The sequence below is a fragment of the Lagopus leucura genome, unplaced genomic scaffold (assembly GCF_019238085.1).
Source record: "Lagopus leucura isolate 7727_CA_CO unplaced genomic scaffold, USGS_WTPT01 Super-Scaffold_1, whole genome shotgun sequence".
Classification (NCBI taxonomy): domain Eukaryota; kingdom Metazoa; phylum Chordata; class Aves; order Galliformes; family Phasianidae; genus Lagopus; species Lagopus leucura.
This window is the reverse complement of record NW_024962250.1, coordinates 40,788,601-40,804,042: the sequence shown is the minus strand read 5'-3', so window position 1 is coordinate 40,804,042 and position 15,442 is coordinate 40,788,601. Positions and strand designations below refer to the sequence as shown.

The 15,442-nt window shown below is 51.5% G+C and overlaps 2 protein-coding genes across 6 annotated transcripts in view; both read left to right on the top strand.

Moving 5' to 3' along the window:
* MAP4K5 (mitogen-activated protein kinase kinase kinase kinase 5) overlaps positions 1 to 4,395 on the top strand; it is a 58,038-nt gene extending 53,643 nt beyond the window's left edge. For all 5 annotated transcript variants that reach the window (XM_042871622.1, XM_042871461.1, XM_042871541.1 and 2 more), the window contains 4 exons: positions 425 to 517; positions 1,263 to 1,333; positions 1,777 to 1,832; positions 3,044 to 4,395. In XM_042871622.1, the coding sequence (XP_042727556.1) occupies positions 425 to 517; positions 1,263 to 1,333; positions 1,777 to 1,832; positions 3,044 to 3,131 (308 nt within the window). In that variant the 3' untranslated portion in view covers positions 3,132 to 4,395. The remainder of the gene's footprint in view (positions 1 to 424; positions 518 to 1,262; positions 1,334 to 1,776; positions 1,833 to 3,043) is intronic.
* A 1,953-nt stretch (positions 4,396 to 6,348) lies between these two features.
* CDKL1 (cyclin dependent kinase like 1) lies at positions 6,349 to 15,339 on the top strand. Its single transcript, XM_042895347.1, has 9 exons — positions 6,349 to 6,545; positions 8,259 to 8,380; positions 10,317 to 10,389; positions 11,108 to 11,198; positions 12,059 to 12,259; positions 12,657 to 12,739; positions 12,860 to 12,916; positions 13,613 to 13,765; positions 14,349 to 15,339. The coding sequence occupies exons 1-9, from the start codon at positions 6,378 to 6,380 to the stop codon at positions 14,448 to 14,450; spliced, it is 1,050 nt and encodes a 349-aa protein (XP_042751281.1). The 5' UTR covers positions 6,349 to 6,377; the 3' UTR covers positions 14,451 to 15,339.
* Positions 15,340 to 15,442: the final 103 nt, after the last annotated feature.

Below are 15,442 nucleotides of genomic sequence, written 5' to 3'. Positions count from 1 at the left end.
CGTAGGCTCATCATTCTTGCTTCTTTCCCACCACACTGTAATGCAGCATTGCAGACGAGAATTCAAATGCACACACAGTGACTGTAGCAGTGATCTGTGTGCCCCAGAGGTCAGGACCTGACTGGGAGCTCTGCAGTGACTTTAATCTGCCTACATTTGCAGCCTTGATGTTGGCGTTTGCGTTCCTGCACCAAGCTGGGTATTTTCAGGAAGGCCATCAGTAAAGTCTAAAGACATGAAATCTGTAAGAAAGGTTTCTCTATTCATATTGAGAGCAGGGTTTGTTTGGGGCACACAGCCCAGCTGTCAGGTGTGGGCGTTTTGTTTTTGTACCTAAAAGCTGAAATTAGTATTTCATACTTCATGCTATCAGTAATCCTTTGCAGGCATGGCTCTTAAGGCTTGTTTTTCTGCTTCCCTTAAGAATTTGTGAAAATAGTGAATTTACAAGGGAAACTGAAGTCAAGCAAGAAGTTGGCCTCGGAGCTGAGCTTTGATTTCTGCATTGAGTCAGTGGGTGAGTGTTTGGGCTACCTGCTCAGAAGGGCTGAGGATGGGGGAAGGAGGGCAGCTGCCAGCTGGTGCACGGCCAGTCTGTGGTGGAGATGAGTTGGCTGTTGAGAAAACCTCTGCTCCCAGGGCTGTGCTGAGTGCCTTTGGTGTGTGCAGCTGGGACACAGCTCACACTGAGCAGAGACACAAGGAGAACAAAGCGTTGTATAAACAGTTTCTGCAGTACTGCTTAAAGAGCACTGGGTTCTTCCACCATCACGTTAAGGAATCTGATAATGAAATCATTCAGAGCTGGCAGTTCACTGCGCTCTCTCTTTGGCCTGGTGGCACAGTCCTCCCCATTCTTCGTGCTCGTGTCTGTTTGGAAGTAATCACTGCACTGAGCTGTAATTCCCAGCAGTCCAACTGCTGTTGGCAGTGCGTCTCTGCAGAATCAGATCAGTAGGAAAATAAAAAGCCAGGCAAGTGATGGGAAAAAAGGGAAAAAACAGAGGCCTGTGTCTTGGCAAACAGTGAGTGTGTGAGTGGTGTGATTGGAGCTGAACTGGAGAAAGCAATGTGTGCCTCAGATCCAAATGGTGATTCCAACCAGGTTTTTATACAGATTTTAGTTTCGTCCTTCTGTCACGAGTCAAAGTCTCCCATGTTCTTTGTCCACGTGGTTCCCATTATCGCTGCTGGTGAGAATCCCAGATTTCCTGGTTCTGAGAAGCCAGGCGTGGGGCTGAGTTTGTGTTTCTGCTCTGCAGTGTGCCTTCAGGACAGCGTGCTGGCCTTCTGGAAACACGGCATGCAGGGCAAGAGCTTCAAGTCAGATGAAGTGAGTAACCTCCCAGTGTCTCCTGGTTTGACCGAGTCCTGCTCCTTATTTGCCAGTTGACCCTTAGGCCCCCCCAGCTGCTCCCCAGGTGACAGTGCTCATGCCCCCTGTTGGCCTGGTTCAGCTTGCTGCTCGCTTTCTCTGACTGCCCTGATGTGTTGCTCCTGACAAGCTCACACTGTGCTTTAAGCACCTCTGTTTGCAGGAGCATCACACAGAGGCTCTGCAGATCTGGTGTAAGCAGCAGTAAAAAAATGATTGAAAGTGAGCTTTACTTTATGAAGTTCAGAACGCTTCTTTACTTAGCACCACTTTGTCTGATTCAGTCCTGTAATTTTCCCTGAATTATATTTGCATTTTTGATTTCTTTCTTCCTTCCAGCTCACACCAGGGCATCTCATTTTGCCTCTGAAATGGACCTTAATATCTCCATCTTTCTGCAGGTTACCCAGGAGATATCAGATGAAACCAGGGTTTTTCGCTTACTGGGCTCTGACAGGTAATCAGTGTGAAGAAACACACACCTGTTTTCTTTCAATGAGCTTCCACACATGTGGGCTTCCATCCCACAGCAGATCCATCTGTAGGCAGTCCTGCAGGACAAGTCTCACTTGTTTCTACCTGCAACAGCTGTGATGATTTTCACGCTGAACTGACGCTATCTGGCAACAGATCACTTCTAAAAAGGCCTTTGCTGCTCTGGACCCTGAGAAGTGGAAATAGTGAAGCAAACTTGAGCTCATTGAGGGTTGAACGTGCTGTGGTGCATTCACCTTGTTAGCCCTAAGGCTGCAGTGCACACTGCTGCCTCCAGTGGGAGAGCTTTGCTGAAGCTGCCCGAGTTCTCCTGGGTTTGGAGGTGTTTGTGTATTTCCCCACTGCAGTCTGTGCTGCGCACCTGAGCCACTGGGGGCTCGTTGTGCCTGAGCACTGCCATTGGAATTGAGTGTTCTTCCCACAGCCACCTCTGACTGCAGACATACAAAGGCTGTGCAGCCTCTGGCAGGGCTCTGCCTGTTGTGTTGCATGGTTGGATATGAGGAGGAAGTTTTTGAGCCAGAGGGTGGTGAGGCACTGGCACAGGTTGCCCAAGGAGGCTGTGGATGCCCCATCCCTGCAGGCATTCAAGGCCAGGCTGGATGTGGCTCTGGGCAGCCTGGGCTGCTGGTTGGCGACCTGCACACAGCAGGGGGTTGGAGCTGGATGAGCACTGTGCTCCTTTGCAACCCAGGGCATTCTAGGATTCTGTGATTCTATGACAGGCAGTGGTGATTTCCTTCCCACTGACCCCCAGTAGAGCAAGTTGATCACAATAAGCTTTTGCTGCTTTGTGCAGTTTTTTCCATCCTTCTCAAGCTGCCCGGTTCCTCCTTTTATCACTGTCCAGACAGAAGACTTTCTTACTACACTCAGGTGAGCTCCAGTAACACCTTTCTGGCTTGGATCCCATCAGAGCTATGGAGGTGCAGAAGGGAAGGACAGGAAGGGCTGCCTGTGGGTCGGAGGGCAGACTGCTCCCCTGCCCCTTGTTTGCCTGGGTGTTGTTAAGGAAGAGATGCTACAGAGTGGGAAAGGAGGTAACGGGTTTAAAGGAGAAAATGCCCCAATATTTAGGAGCTCCCTCTCCCCCCAGCCTCGAGAAAGCTGTAACAGCCACGTACTGTGTGCTTTGCTGCTGACTGCTTGGGTGTTGTTTGTGTTTGGTTGCAGAGTGGTGGTGCTGGAGAGCAGGCCGACGGAGAACCCAACTGCACACAGCAACCTGTACATCTTGGCTGGCCACGAAAACAGTTACTGAGCTGCAGTGACCCAACGTGGGGGATTCACCGCGGGGGGAAAAAGGAGCATTAGGAAACTCAGTGCATGTGGGACTGTGACTCTTTGCTTCTCTTGACACCTACGTTTTGCTGTTTTCAGGTGGAAATCAATACATTTTAGCAGCTGGGAACAGCTGGTTCTGTCTCTTGCCACTGTGTGGTTGGTTATGTCAAGTTTGCTTAATAAAAGCTATGATCTAAGTAGCCCTTTACTCATTAGTGTAGGGAAACAGAGCCTTTAAAATAATGTTATTCAGTAAAGGTGCCATAAACTGTTAATTATTTTACTTCCCTCGGGCTTCCCGTGCATTCTGTAGATACAGACCTAGTGGCTGTTTCCCCCTTTTATACCGAGTCTTCTTAATTAAAAAACCCAATTTGTGTAGGGAGTGAAAGTATCCGCAGAGCTCCTTGGTTTTCAGTCTGCCGTTCGGTATGGCTTTGTACTATAGACTATTTAATCCTTATTTATTAATCTGCTGCTAGGGTGGTGTCACGGATCTAACTTTGAGCACAGGAAGGTTGTGGAGCAGCTCACAGGTTTGGTTTTTTACAGCTGTATAAAGATTCGACGATTCTTTTCCTTGTAGAGATGTAGTGCATTACTGAGGCTATGTTACAGCGTCGGACTTTGTAAAAATGCAGTTTTGTACAACCAAGTATTTTGTATGGATTTTCTTCTTGCCTGCAGAATTGCCATAAAAGGGATTTTCTTCTTTGCTAGACGTAGGGGTGCTGTACACAAAATGCAGTGTTGGTATTGACGTGTTGCTGCCGGGTGGGTGTGTGCCAGACACATCCGTGTGTGTGCATGTGTGCATGTGTATCCAGCTGACCGGCGGCGTGTATTTTTATATCTATATATATATTTATATATATATATAAATGTACAAAATAGCTATGCTTTCTTTTCACAAGTTAGGGACGAGCCTGGTGGCAGGAGGTGGAAACTGCACCCGGGCCTCATCCTTAACGAATGGAAGCGTCGTGTATCGGGCTGCCCTGACGTGTAGGTTATTTATGCTGTTCCCAGGGGGAGAGCGGAGCTGCACGGCCCTCTGCTCTGCCCTCCTCCTCCTCTTGGGCTTTGGGTGCCGCGTTCCCCGCTGGGTGGTATAAATAAATACGATAAGAAGCAGTATTCTGTATTAAAGCTTTCCATCATCTCTTCCCCTTCCCTGTTCTGTCAGCTGCGTTTGTTCCTTCTGGTTTTGTTCCTCCATTAAAAAGCCATGTGGGTTCGTTTGTCGTTCTTGTTCATTAAGACTTTGAGGTACCTTGGGCTGATGATGGCATCTGGTTTTGTTACCTTACGTCCACCTGCTTGCTTCAGTCTGTAGGCAGATGGAGCAGTGCTTTGGTAAGATTGGAAGGCTCTGAAATCGTGAAATCATAGCATCATAGAATGGAGTGGGCTGGAAGGGACCTCAAGGATCACGAAGCTCCAACCCCCCTGTGCCATGCAGGGCCACCAACCTCCACATTTCACAGCAGCCCAGGCTGCCCAGGGCCCCATCCAACCTGGCCTTCAACACCTCCAGGGATGGACGGGGCATCACAGCCTCTCTGGCAGCTGTTCCAGCACCTCACCACTCTCACAGCACACAACTTAATGGAGCCCTGCAGCGTGCAGCATCCATCCTGCTGCCCTAAGAGAGATGGGTCTGGAGCTTTGTGCATCGCTGTGAGGGGGCAGGAATGGAAGCATGGCACTAAGCTGGGCATGGCTCGAGGCTGTGAGCAGAACTGGAGGAGGTTGATTGAACTCCCAACCTGACAGATGGAGTGCAGGCACGTCTGTGTGGGCACCAACCTGCTGGTTGGAATTGAACACCGATGGGATGAGCTCACACACGTGGTGCATCAGTAATGTGTTTTGTTGCCAGTGTGGGTGTTCTGAAGGTCAGGAAGGAGCACCAGCAGACTGCATGCTGTGTAGTGCTTTATCTACTTAGCAGTGTCATTCAGAAGCCGTTCTTGGTACTGACTTGAGGTTTACATCAAGTCTGGCTTTTCAGTTCCATATCCATATCAGGGTTTGATAACTGATGTACGTCCAGAACCTCAAAGTCAGCCACCACCAATGCTTGGAAGTTGGCCGAGTGGGCAGCTGGATGGGCACCGTGAGGGAGAGGTTTAAGTTCCACGTGTGAAGGAAGCTGAGCTCTGCAGCACTGAGCTGGGTGCCCTGGGTGGCAGTGCAGGTGAGCAGTGCTGGGTGAGCAGCCCCAGGTGGTGCCCCGGGATCACAGCAGCAGCTCTACTGCAGAAGCAAAGAAAAAGTGAAGCACGGCATATGGATGTTGTAGAGGAAACTCCTCCTGTAATCAAACCCCCTTTTGGAGCTGTTGAAGTTTCTCACGGCGTGTTCTGAAATGTGCAGCCCGGTTTTACGTAGCTGTGAGGTGCTGATTCCCACTGCAGAGCCTCCCTGCTTCCTCTGAGCAGTTTGGCACCAGTGGCCACGTGGTCCATGCCCAGCTGCCTCCGATGGGCGCCGTCTGTTTGTTGAGACTTTCTGTTTTGTTTCATAGATTGTAACCGAGGCTGATGGAATGCGTTCCCATTTGGGCAACTTAGGCTTTTTGTTCTGCTTCTGTTTCTGTTGCTGCTCGTTTCAGTCTATGCCAAATAAACGATGCTTTATTCGATACCTCGGTGTGGTGCGGTGCACTTGCTGGGAACAATGCCTCATCGGATGGAGCCCGGTAAGCTGATCTCTGCCTTCGTGGCAGTCGGTGGGAAGGGCCACAGGCAGGGCTGAGTGCCCTGCTGTCCTGATGGAGCCAGGAGCACCTCGGTGACCTGCAGTTCTGCTGGGGGACATCGCACAAAGAGCCATAGAATCACTCAGAAAAGTGAGTTCTCTGAGCTGAGTTCTCCAAGCCCACCCCCATCCCACCCTCCGTGCCCACTGCCCACATCCCTCAGTGCCGCATCTCCACGGCTCTGCAGCACCTGCAGGGACGGTGACCACGCCGCTCCCGCGCGGTGTGTGCGAGGACAAAAGGAGACGGAAGGCCTGCTGCTGGTAGGAGCCCACCGGGCTGCTCCAGGTTCGGGATCAGCCTCCCCGCTCCCTGCTGCCCGCACGCAGCTCGGAGCCCTCGGGTCTTGGAGGAGAGCGCCGTGCCCGTCGCGGCGGCCCCGGGCGCAGCTCCTCCTCCTCCCCGCCCCGGGGAGGCGCTGACCGCGGCTCCGGGCTCAGGTCGGGGCGCAGCCGCGCCATGGAGCGGTACGAGAAGCTGGGGAAGGTCGGAGAGGGCTCGTACGGCGTCGTCTTCAAGTGCCGCAACAGGGAGACGGGTCAGATCGTGGCCATCAAGAAGTTCCTGGAGTCCGAGGAGGACCCGGTGATCCGGAAAATCGCGCTGCGGGAGATCCGCATGCTGAAGGTGGGCGGCACCGCGCGGGGGGCGGGCGAGCGTCCGTCCGGTGCGCTGCGGAGAGGGGTTGACGTGGCCGCTGTGCCCATGGAAGGGATGGCCGCGCTCCTAATGGCTTTGACCTGGCCTCTGGCCTCATGGTTCTGGGGTTCCTTCCCCGGAGCCTTCAGGCACAGCTCCCGCAGCCGGAGGTTGTGTCCGTAGCTTTGTGGCTCGCAGCCCTTTGCTCAGTCTGCCTCTTTCTGCTCTTGTGTTCGTTTGGTCTCCATGGCACCCTGAGCAGCCGTGCCACAGCCATAGGAACACTCCGTCCCTACGTTTCCCTTCCTCTGCCATAACACAGCGTTGGTAGGGGGGCAGCCACACCGGGGCAAGAGAAGAACAGCTTTACAAACGCCAAAGGAGCCCCTGTAAGGTGTTTTCTTCACAGGAGCCATGCAGTCAGCCTGGACACACCGCATTCTTGCAGTCCACCAAGGGCTTAAGGTTCTGAAGTTAACAGAACCCCATAGAGCTGCAGAGAATGATGTTCTGACCCATTCCTTAGGTTGCCCAAGGAGGCTGTGGATGCCCCATCCCTGCAGGCATTCCAGGCCAGGCTGGATGTGGCTCTGGGCAGCCTGGGCTGCTGGTTGGTGACCTGCACACAGCAGGGGGGGGTTGGAGCTGGATGAGCGCTGTGCTCCTTTACAACCCAGGTCATGCTGTGGTTCTATGATTCCAGCTCCTTTCTCCATGCTCCCAGCCTGTGGCTGCTTATTGCAATGCTCCCTTCCACGGAGCTGCCCAGCTTTGCTCTCTGGGAAGCAGGTGGCCCTCAGCTCCCCAAAGCAGAGGAGATTTCTGCAGGTCACAGCGTTTCCCAATGCCTCTCATGCTATCCCCTCATCCCTCACTGAACACCTCCATAAGTAACAACACCATGTTACTGTCAGAGGAGCACAGAGGCCTGATAGCTGTGCTGTTTTAGCAAACAGTACATTAAGATTTAAATGGCATTGCAGATGCGGGCAGGAGAAGTGCAGAAGTCTGTGGTAACGTAGATGGTGGAGCAGCATCCTGAGGGCCGCAGGGCCAGCAGCAGCCCAGCAGCGCTGGGTTACGGAGTGCAGAGCTGCGTGGCTGGCTGCTCAGCCTTCTGTCAATAGTAACAGCTTGTTTGTGGCAGCAGTGCCCGGCTCAGCAGCAGCTGTTTGCCAAAGGTGTGCCTGTGTGACGTCGGTCTGACAGAGGACCGTTCCATGCAGTGGGCAGCAGGTGGATCCTGAGGGGTGTGCTGGAAATGTGCAAAACAGAGCTGGTCTGCATGCGGACCCCGCTGGGGGCAGTGGAAAGCCAACACTGCTGCTTCCCAAAGGGGGAATCGCAGCAGGGCTTTTTGGGATGCTCCCCAGCTGCGGCTCCTTGTGCTTTTCTGCTCCCCGCTCCTTTGCAGGCACTGTCTGATGGAGAGGCCCCTTGGAAGGCAGGGTTAGTGTGGCTCCTAGGCAATGCCCTTTGCAGCTCCCTTGCTTAGAAATACGCTTGTTAACCCATCCAAATTCTGGCAACAGCTTGGAGATGCTGAGTCCACGTACTTTCTTTGCGCTTATCGGAGGAGCTCTGTTTTCCTCACCGTGTGTTGCTCTGTCACCGTGTGATTCCCCAAGGAGAGCCGCTTTTCATAGCTGCAAAGCCTGGGTACGTGCAGTAACCAACCGACCTGCCTGCTGTGTGTTACAGCAACTGAAACACCCCAACCTGGTGAACCTGCTGGAGGTGTTCAGGAGGAAGAGGAAGCTGCACCTGGTCTTTGAGTACTGCGACCACACCGTTCTCCACGAGCTGGATAAGCACCCGCGGGGGTGAGTGGCCATTCTCTCATTGGGAGCTTGGAGCAAAGGAGCCAGGGCTGTCCATGGGAGCCCACTGCAGCTCTGAAGAGTTCCCAGAATATCATTCGTACCAGTACAGATTTCTCATCACGGTGCCCAGGGTTACCTGTTGCTGCCCCTAAGCCCACCTGTGCTCCTGCATGGTGTGGCTCATCATCAGCAGAGGGGTGGCAGCAGGGACAGGAGGTGATTGTCCCCCTCTGCTCTGCTCTTGTGAGGCCCCATCTGGAATACTGTGTTCAGGTGTGGAGCCCCCAGTACAGGAAAGACAGGGAGCTGCTGGAGAGGGTCCAGAGGAGCCACAGAGATGAGCAGGGGGCTGCAGCACCTCCACTACAAAGACAGGCTGAGGGAGCTGGGCTTGTTCAGCATGGAGAAAAGAAGGCTGCGGGGTGACCTCAGTGCAGCCTGCAGTGCCTAAAGGGAGCCTGCAGACAGGAGGGGAGTCAGCTCTTGGAAAGGGGAGATGGCAGCAGGACAAGGGGAAATGGTTTGGAGTTGAGGGAGGGCAGATGGAGGTTGGATGTCAGGGGGAAGTTGTGTGCTGTGAGAGTGGTGAGGTGCTGGAACAGCTGCCCAGAGAGGCTGTGATGCCCCGTCCATCCCTGGAGGTGTTGAAGGCCAGGTTGGATGGGGCCCTGGGCAGCCTGGGCTGCTGTGAAATGTGGAGGTTGGTGGCCCTGCATGGCACAGGGGGGTTGGAGCTTCGTGATCCTTGAGGTCCCTTCCAACCCTGTGATTCTGTGATTCTGTGATCATGCTGAGCAGGGCGCTGAGCGTTTGGGTGGTGTGCAGCTGGCTGGGCAGCAGTGGGGCTGAGTGGCTGCAGGAGGCTTTGTGTCCCACTGCTAAGAGGTCAGGGCTGTGGCAGAGCAGCCAGCATGGACGCAGCCCATAATGATGGCACTGACCTGCTGTGTAGCAGAGCAGTGGTGGAGTCCAGGAGTGTGTGTTGGCTGGCAGGATTTCCTGAGCTGTGCCTTGTGGAGCTCCCAGGGGTCAGATACCCTCCTCTGCAAACAGCCACGTGCACACAGTGTGAGCTACGAGAACAGAAGGAACATTTTCCAGGTTTGTTCCTTTGAGAATCCCACCTCTTATATCCTCCTTAATTCATAGAATCACAGAATGGCCTGGGTTGGAAGGGACCTCAAGGATCACGAAGCTCCAACCCCCCTGTGCCATGCAGGGCCACCAACCTCCACATTTCATAGCAGCCCAGGCTGCCCAGGGCCCCATCCAACCTGGCCTTCAACACCTCCAGGGATGGACGGGGCATCACAGCCTCTCTGGCAGCTGTTCCAGCACCTCACCACTCTCACAGCACACAGCTTCCCCCTGGCAGCCATACTTGGCTTTTGATCTCTGCTCCTGCAGAAGGTAAAGCCTTTCACAGTCAGGGTTAAGAAGGGAGGGCTCGTGCCTCTTCACTCACTGTTCTGGGTCGTCTCACCAGCTTCATCCCTCTGTCAGCACAGCACTCAGCCTTCTAGGATGTTTCTGCAAGGAAACTCAAGCTTTTCAACAGCTGCATCAGCACAATACTTTCTGTTTTGACAGCGGCGGGTCTCCTGAAGCCAGCCTCTTGCATTTCATTTTGGCTTATTTTTTTATTGATGATGGATCAAAAGTCTTGCAGCATTAAACGTAGGAAATAAAATTGGTTTTGAGCTTGAAACTGGCTGAGTGGCACCGGGTGCTGTGGCATGCTCTGGGTTGCCATACATCCTGCTCTCTCATTGTGCTGACCAGATGGGGAAGTGGTGCTGATGGTCCCTCAGCTCCTCCTGCTGTGCTGGGACAGCAGTCTCCCAGGAGAGCTTTGCCTCCTGCAACAGGCTCTGCTTTCTCCTGTAATAGTGAATTTGTTTGATCCAAAGAGTAAAAATGTGCTCTCTTGTTACAGGGTGCCGGAGCATCTGGTCAGGAGCATCACCTGGCAGACCCTCCAAGCTGTGAACTTTTGTCACAAACACAACGTAAGTCCCCTGAGCAGCACCAACGAGAGCTGTGATTTGACTTTTTCATTCTCTCTTTCTCAGTCTGAAAGATTTAATGGAGTTTTAAAGCTGGGGGACAATTAGATAGCACAGCCTGACCTGCTGTAGATCACAAGTGATGAGGTTTTATGCAGTCACCCTTCTCTGGAACTCTGTGATGCTGGGTTGGCAAGGAGCACTTCAGTCCCTAGGAGAAGAAACTAACAGCAGCTAAATTGAGCAATTCTTTGTCCAAGGGCCAGGTTAAATAGAATCACAGGATCACAGGATGGCCTGGGTTGCACAGGAGCACAGTGCTCATCCAGCTCCAACCTCCTGCTGTGTGCAGGTCGCCAACCAGCAGCCCAGGCTGCCCAGAGCCACATCCAGCCTGGCCTTGAATGCCTGCAGGGATGGGGCATCCACAGCCTCCTTGGGCAACCTGTGCCAGTGCCTCACCACCCTCTGGCTGAAAAACTTCCTCCTCATATCCAACCCAAACCTCCCCTGTCTCATTTTAAAATCATTCCCCTTGTCCCATCACCATCCACCCTCACAAACAGCCGTTCCCCTCTGCTTCCTTCAAGTACTGAAAGGCCATAATGAGGTCTCCCTGGAGTCCCCTCTTCTCCAAGCTAACAATAGCTGTTTTCCAAGCTAAAATGGCTGTTTCTAACCTTGATGTGCTTTGGTTTTTACTTTCTGATTTTGTTTCCAGTGCATCCACCGAGATGTAAAGCCAGAAAACATCCTGATAACGAAACACTCTGTCATCAAACTCTGTGACTTCGGATTTGCTCGCATGCTGAGTGAGTGCTGCTGCCTGCCTCCATGGGTGGTACATGCCAGGGCTCAGTGAAGCGCAGGTTTGGGCTTTCAGGCCTCAGTAACGTTACATCTTGTGTAACATATAAGGGCTGGTGTGTTTTTACAAAGAGCTTCTGCTGAAGGCACTGGAGATGCTTGGATTGGGATCCCCAGAGCAGATTAAACAGGGCTGGCTCAGACATTTGAATGCCTCTATAATTAATTTGCCCTGAGCTCCCTGCTGGTGCTGAGCCGGCGGCTGGCCTGACCACTGCTTGTGCAATGCTGGGGCACAGCTGGAGTTCCCTAGCAGGAGGGCTCCCTTTGGCAGAAGGTGCCATCTCTGCAAACAATAGCTTCACATTTTCCATCGTAATAAAGCCCCCGATTTTATTTTTGTAGCTGTTGTTCAAGCAAATCATGTGGGCTTTGAGAGCTGGCACGGGGCCTGCAGCCGAGCTCTGTGTGTTTTCATTTTGAGAAAAACATGCTCTGGGTTTTTCTCAACTCCTGAGTATTTGCAAAGTTGGATTCTGCTGGTGGGCAGTGACTCATCCTGTTCCTGGAGCTCACATGGGTCCCAAAGATGCTGTTGATCTCAGAATCATAGAACGGCCAGGGTTGGAAGGGACCTCAAGGATCACGAAGCTCCAACCCCCACCATAGGCAGGGCCACCAACCTCCCCATTTCACAGCAGCCCAGGCTGCCCAGGGCCCCATCCAACCTGGCCTTCAACACCTCCAGGGATGGACGGGGCATCACAGCCTCTCTGGGCAGCCTCTTGTTGCTGCCCTGAGCTGCGTCCGCACCCTTCTGACCCCACACCCCGCTTTGTTCCTCTCCTTCCTGACCCCAACCCAGCTGGCCCGGCTGATTACTACACAGACTACGTGGCCACCAGGTGGTACCGCTCTCCCGAGCTGCTGGTTGGGGACACGCAATACGGCCCTCCGGTGGACGTGTGGGCAATAGGCTGCGTCTTTGCGGAGCTGCTCTCCGGGGTGCCGCTGTGGCCCGGCAAGTCGGACGTGGACCAGCTGTACCTGATCCGCAGAACGCTGGGTAAGCAGCAGGCTCACCGTGGCTGCACGAGGATGGGTTTCCTCTGTGGATGCCGCTGTGCAGTGACTGATTTCTGGGCTGGGAGGGAACAGAGCTCCGTGTGTAACTCGTATTGGAATGAGTGGAGAACTGTGATGTTTCGCTGAGCAATGTATACAGGCAGGAAGGTGAGCCGGGGCCGTAAACTCCTTAGCTAAGAGTATAGTTAAACTTCCAATTCCTTGAGGTGACTGATGGGGGGTGCTCACAGAACAGTATTTTGTTGGCTCCTCTGATGGTACTTGAAGTATTCTCTTGGATGCTGCCAGCCTTGTTAGATCAGCTTGCTCATAGCAGACACTGTAAAACCAGCCAATTGTTCTGATTGATTTTAATTCTGTTTCCTCCTTGCTCAAAGGGGATCTTATTCCCAGGCACCAGCAAGTGTTCAGCACCAACCAGTTCTTCAGCGGCGTCACGATTCCAGACCCAGAGAGCATGGTAGGAGCTCCCTTCAGATGCGTTCCCCTCGAGCTCAGCACTAACCAGCAATCTATAGGCAACGTGGTGAAAGAAAGGCTTGCTAATACAACTACTTTTTTTTCTCTCTTTTTCCTCCAGGAGCCATTGGAAATGAAATTTCCTACTATTTCATACCCTGCTTTAGCTCTCATGAAGGTAAGCAAAGTGTCTGAAGCTGAAGCTCACAAGGTCCTCTACCCGAAGCAGCGTGCCCAGGAGGCAAGGAGCTACAGCTTGAGCTCCACGCTGAGACTTAACAAATGCAGTCTGCTTTGCTTGTTCAGATGGTAGATGGTTTGAGATTTGGCTACTGAATGATCATAGGTTCATAGAAGAAGAGAGCTGAAGGGGAACTGGAGAAAACTTTGAATCTGCTTCTTGTTAACCCACTCACCTTTAGCACAGACATGGAAAACAAATTGTTCCATTGAGATGCACCAAGTGGAAACCGTGAGGGTGAATGCATTAAAACTAAGGTGCAGCTTTAGGTAGCACCAAACCCTGGAACAACACAGCTAGTGATGCACTGGATCCCTCAGTTTAAGAAGACTGTTCTGGTTCAACTGGAAGTCATGGGCTTAGCTGTTCTGAGACTTGATGGTTTGCTGTAGAACAAAAGTGTCCCTCTAGCCTTAGTTTCTAAGTATTGCCTTCTGTCAGAGGTGGCATTTGTTCATGTGAGCTGCTTTGCAAGCTTCCAGCTGACACTAAAAAGCCAGATTTGTAGAATTCCTTGAAAAATAAAACCTATGCATCCATCCTTGCAAATACTCATTGGCTGTTGCAAAGAGCTGGAATCATGCAGACCTTTATGTGTCTTTATGTTCTGTGTGACCCTTGGTCTTTTCTAAGGGCTGCCTTCGTATGGACCCTGCAGAGAGGCAGACGTGTGAGCAGCTGCTGCAGCACCCCTATTTCGACAGCCTTAGGGAGGCAGATCTGGGGAAAGAACATGAAAAAGCAGCTCGGAAACCAGCCAAGCTGACACGGAAGCATGTGCCGGGGGTAATGCTTTCATTGCAGTGTTTAATGCTCAGTGTCCAGGGAGGGAAGTTGTTTTCTTAATGTGGTGCCCACAAGTCGGGCTCAGGAACAGGTTGGGCAGTTCGTGGGGAGGTGAAGTTCTCACATTGGAGCAGCCTTAATTTTAGCCCGAGGAGAAGATCACAGAACCACAGAATCACTAAGGGTGGCAAAGACCTCCAGGATCCAGTCCAAGCAGCCACCTCCCACCAGTATTTCCCACTAAACCATGTCCTTCAGTACAACACCTGAACAGATCCAAAAGGAATCTCCTGGTTCAAGAGGAACTCATTGCAGGCTGAATTCTGCACTGCAGCTCCATCGGGTGACTGGGGATAGGCAGCACAGCAGTGTGACAGATGAGGTTTATTTAGGAAAGTGCATTCTGGATGAGGTGTAGCAGGACTGCTGAGCAAACTGCATGTGCTCGTGACTCTTAGTTTGAAAAGTACAGGAGTGCAGTATGAATAATTTTATGCCTTATATCCCTGTTTGAAAGATGAACTGCATGCTTTCTCCTTCTTTCAAACAACTACACGTGATGTAACTCTTGCTTTACTTCCAGTACCTGCCTCAGTTAAGCAGCAGCAATGTTCTGCCAGCTTTGGACAGCAAGAAGTACTTCTGCAAAACGAGGAAATCCAACTACCATTTCCCTAACATCTGAGTGGGTGGCAGATGAAAAACTACCTAGCATTCAAAGTTCCAGTCCTTCAGCACTTATAAAAGGCCACATGGTGGAAAACTGAATTAATACAGGTGATGATGTATACAGAAATGGACTGCAAGGTACTCTGGGCTACTGGTGGAAGGAAAGTGGTGCACTCCAAGCTCACGTTAGCCAGTGTTCTGTGTAAAGAAAATATAATTCTTTACTTTACTTTTTCTTTACTTATAATTCTTTTTACTTCAATTTGTGATTGCTTACTGGTTCAGGATTACTGCAAAGCAGTGTTACAGGGTGAATCTTGAGAAGTCTGTTGCCTATCCATTAGCTGTGTTTCAGACTTGGCAGGAGAACTGTAACCTTGCCGAATAAATCAGAGTCACTGTGGCTAGCTAACAGATCCTGCAAGGACCTGTAAACCTATTCCCTTTGTGAGTGGAAGACAGATGTGTGTGTGTGTGTGTGTGTGCAGCTGAGGAGAATTAGGTCCAGCTAATTACAAACCTGCTGAAATAGCAGTGTTTTAAAGATATGTCTATCTTGTGTAAGGCATAAAGTATCACGAGCACAGGCATTGACTTAGACTTACTGGAAGGCTCCACGGGCACTGGGAACAGAAGGAGAATGTAATTACTGAAGTCTGCTTTTTTTCTTTGGCCTTTCCAGAGCTTCTCCTGTCTGTCTCTTCCTTGCAATACGAAGTTATTTATATTTGCTGGTTTTGTCATGTGAAGTCATTCGCCTGTAGTGTTACAGAAATTGTTTTTATCAAAAACAATTCAATATAATTTATAACAGTAGCCAGACACGGGCAATAATTCTGCCTAAGTCTGTGTATTAGAACAAATCTTGGATTTTGTGTAATTTCAGAATGTAATATTGTGTTGATTTTTAATTAAAAAAAAATGTAGCTTGTTTTTCCAGTTCACAGGATGTGTTTTACTACGTAAGCTTTTAATAATGGTCAAGATACTGCCTCTTCCCACTTGAAA

Excerpts from the sequence above, each read along its gene's own strand:
- CDKL1 (XM_042895347.1), top strand. The coding sequence starts at position 6,378 with ATGGAGCGGTACGAGAAGCTGGGGAAGGTCGGAGAGGGCTCGTACGGC. Across the intron at positions 12,917-13,612 it reads CTGCTTTAGCTCTCATGAAG|GGCTGCCTTCGTATGGACCC; the intron begins GTAAGCAAAGTG and ends GTCTTTTCTAAG. Across the intron at positions 13,766-14,348 it reads CACGGAAGCATGTGCCGGGG|TACCTGCCTCAGTTAAGCAG; the intron begins GTAATGCTTTCA and ends CTTTACTTCCAG.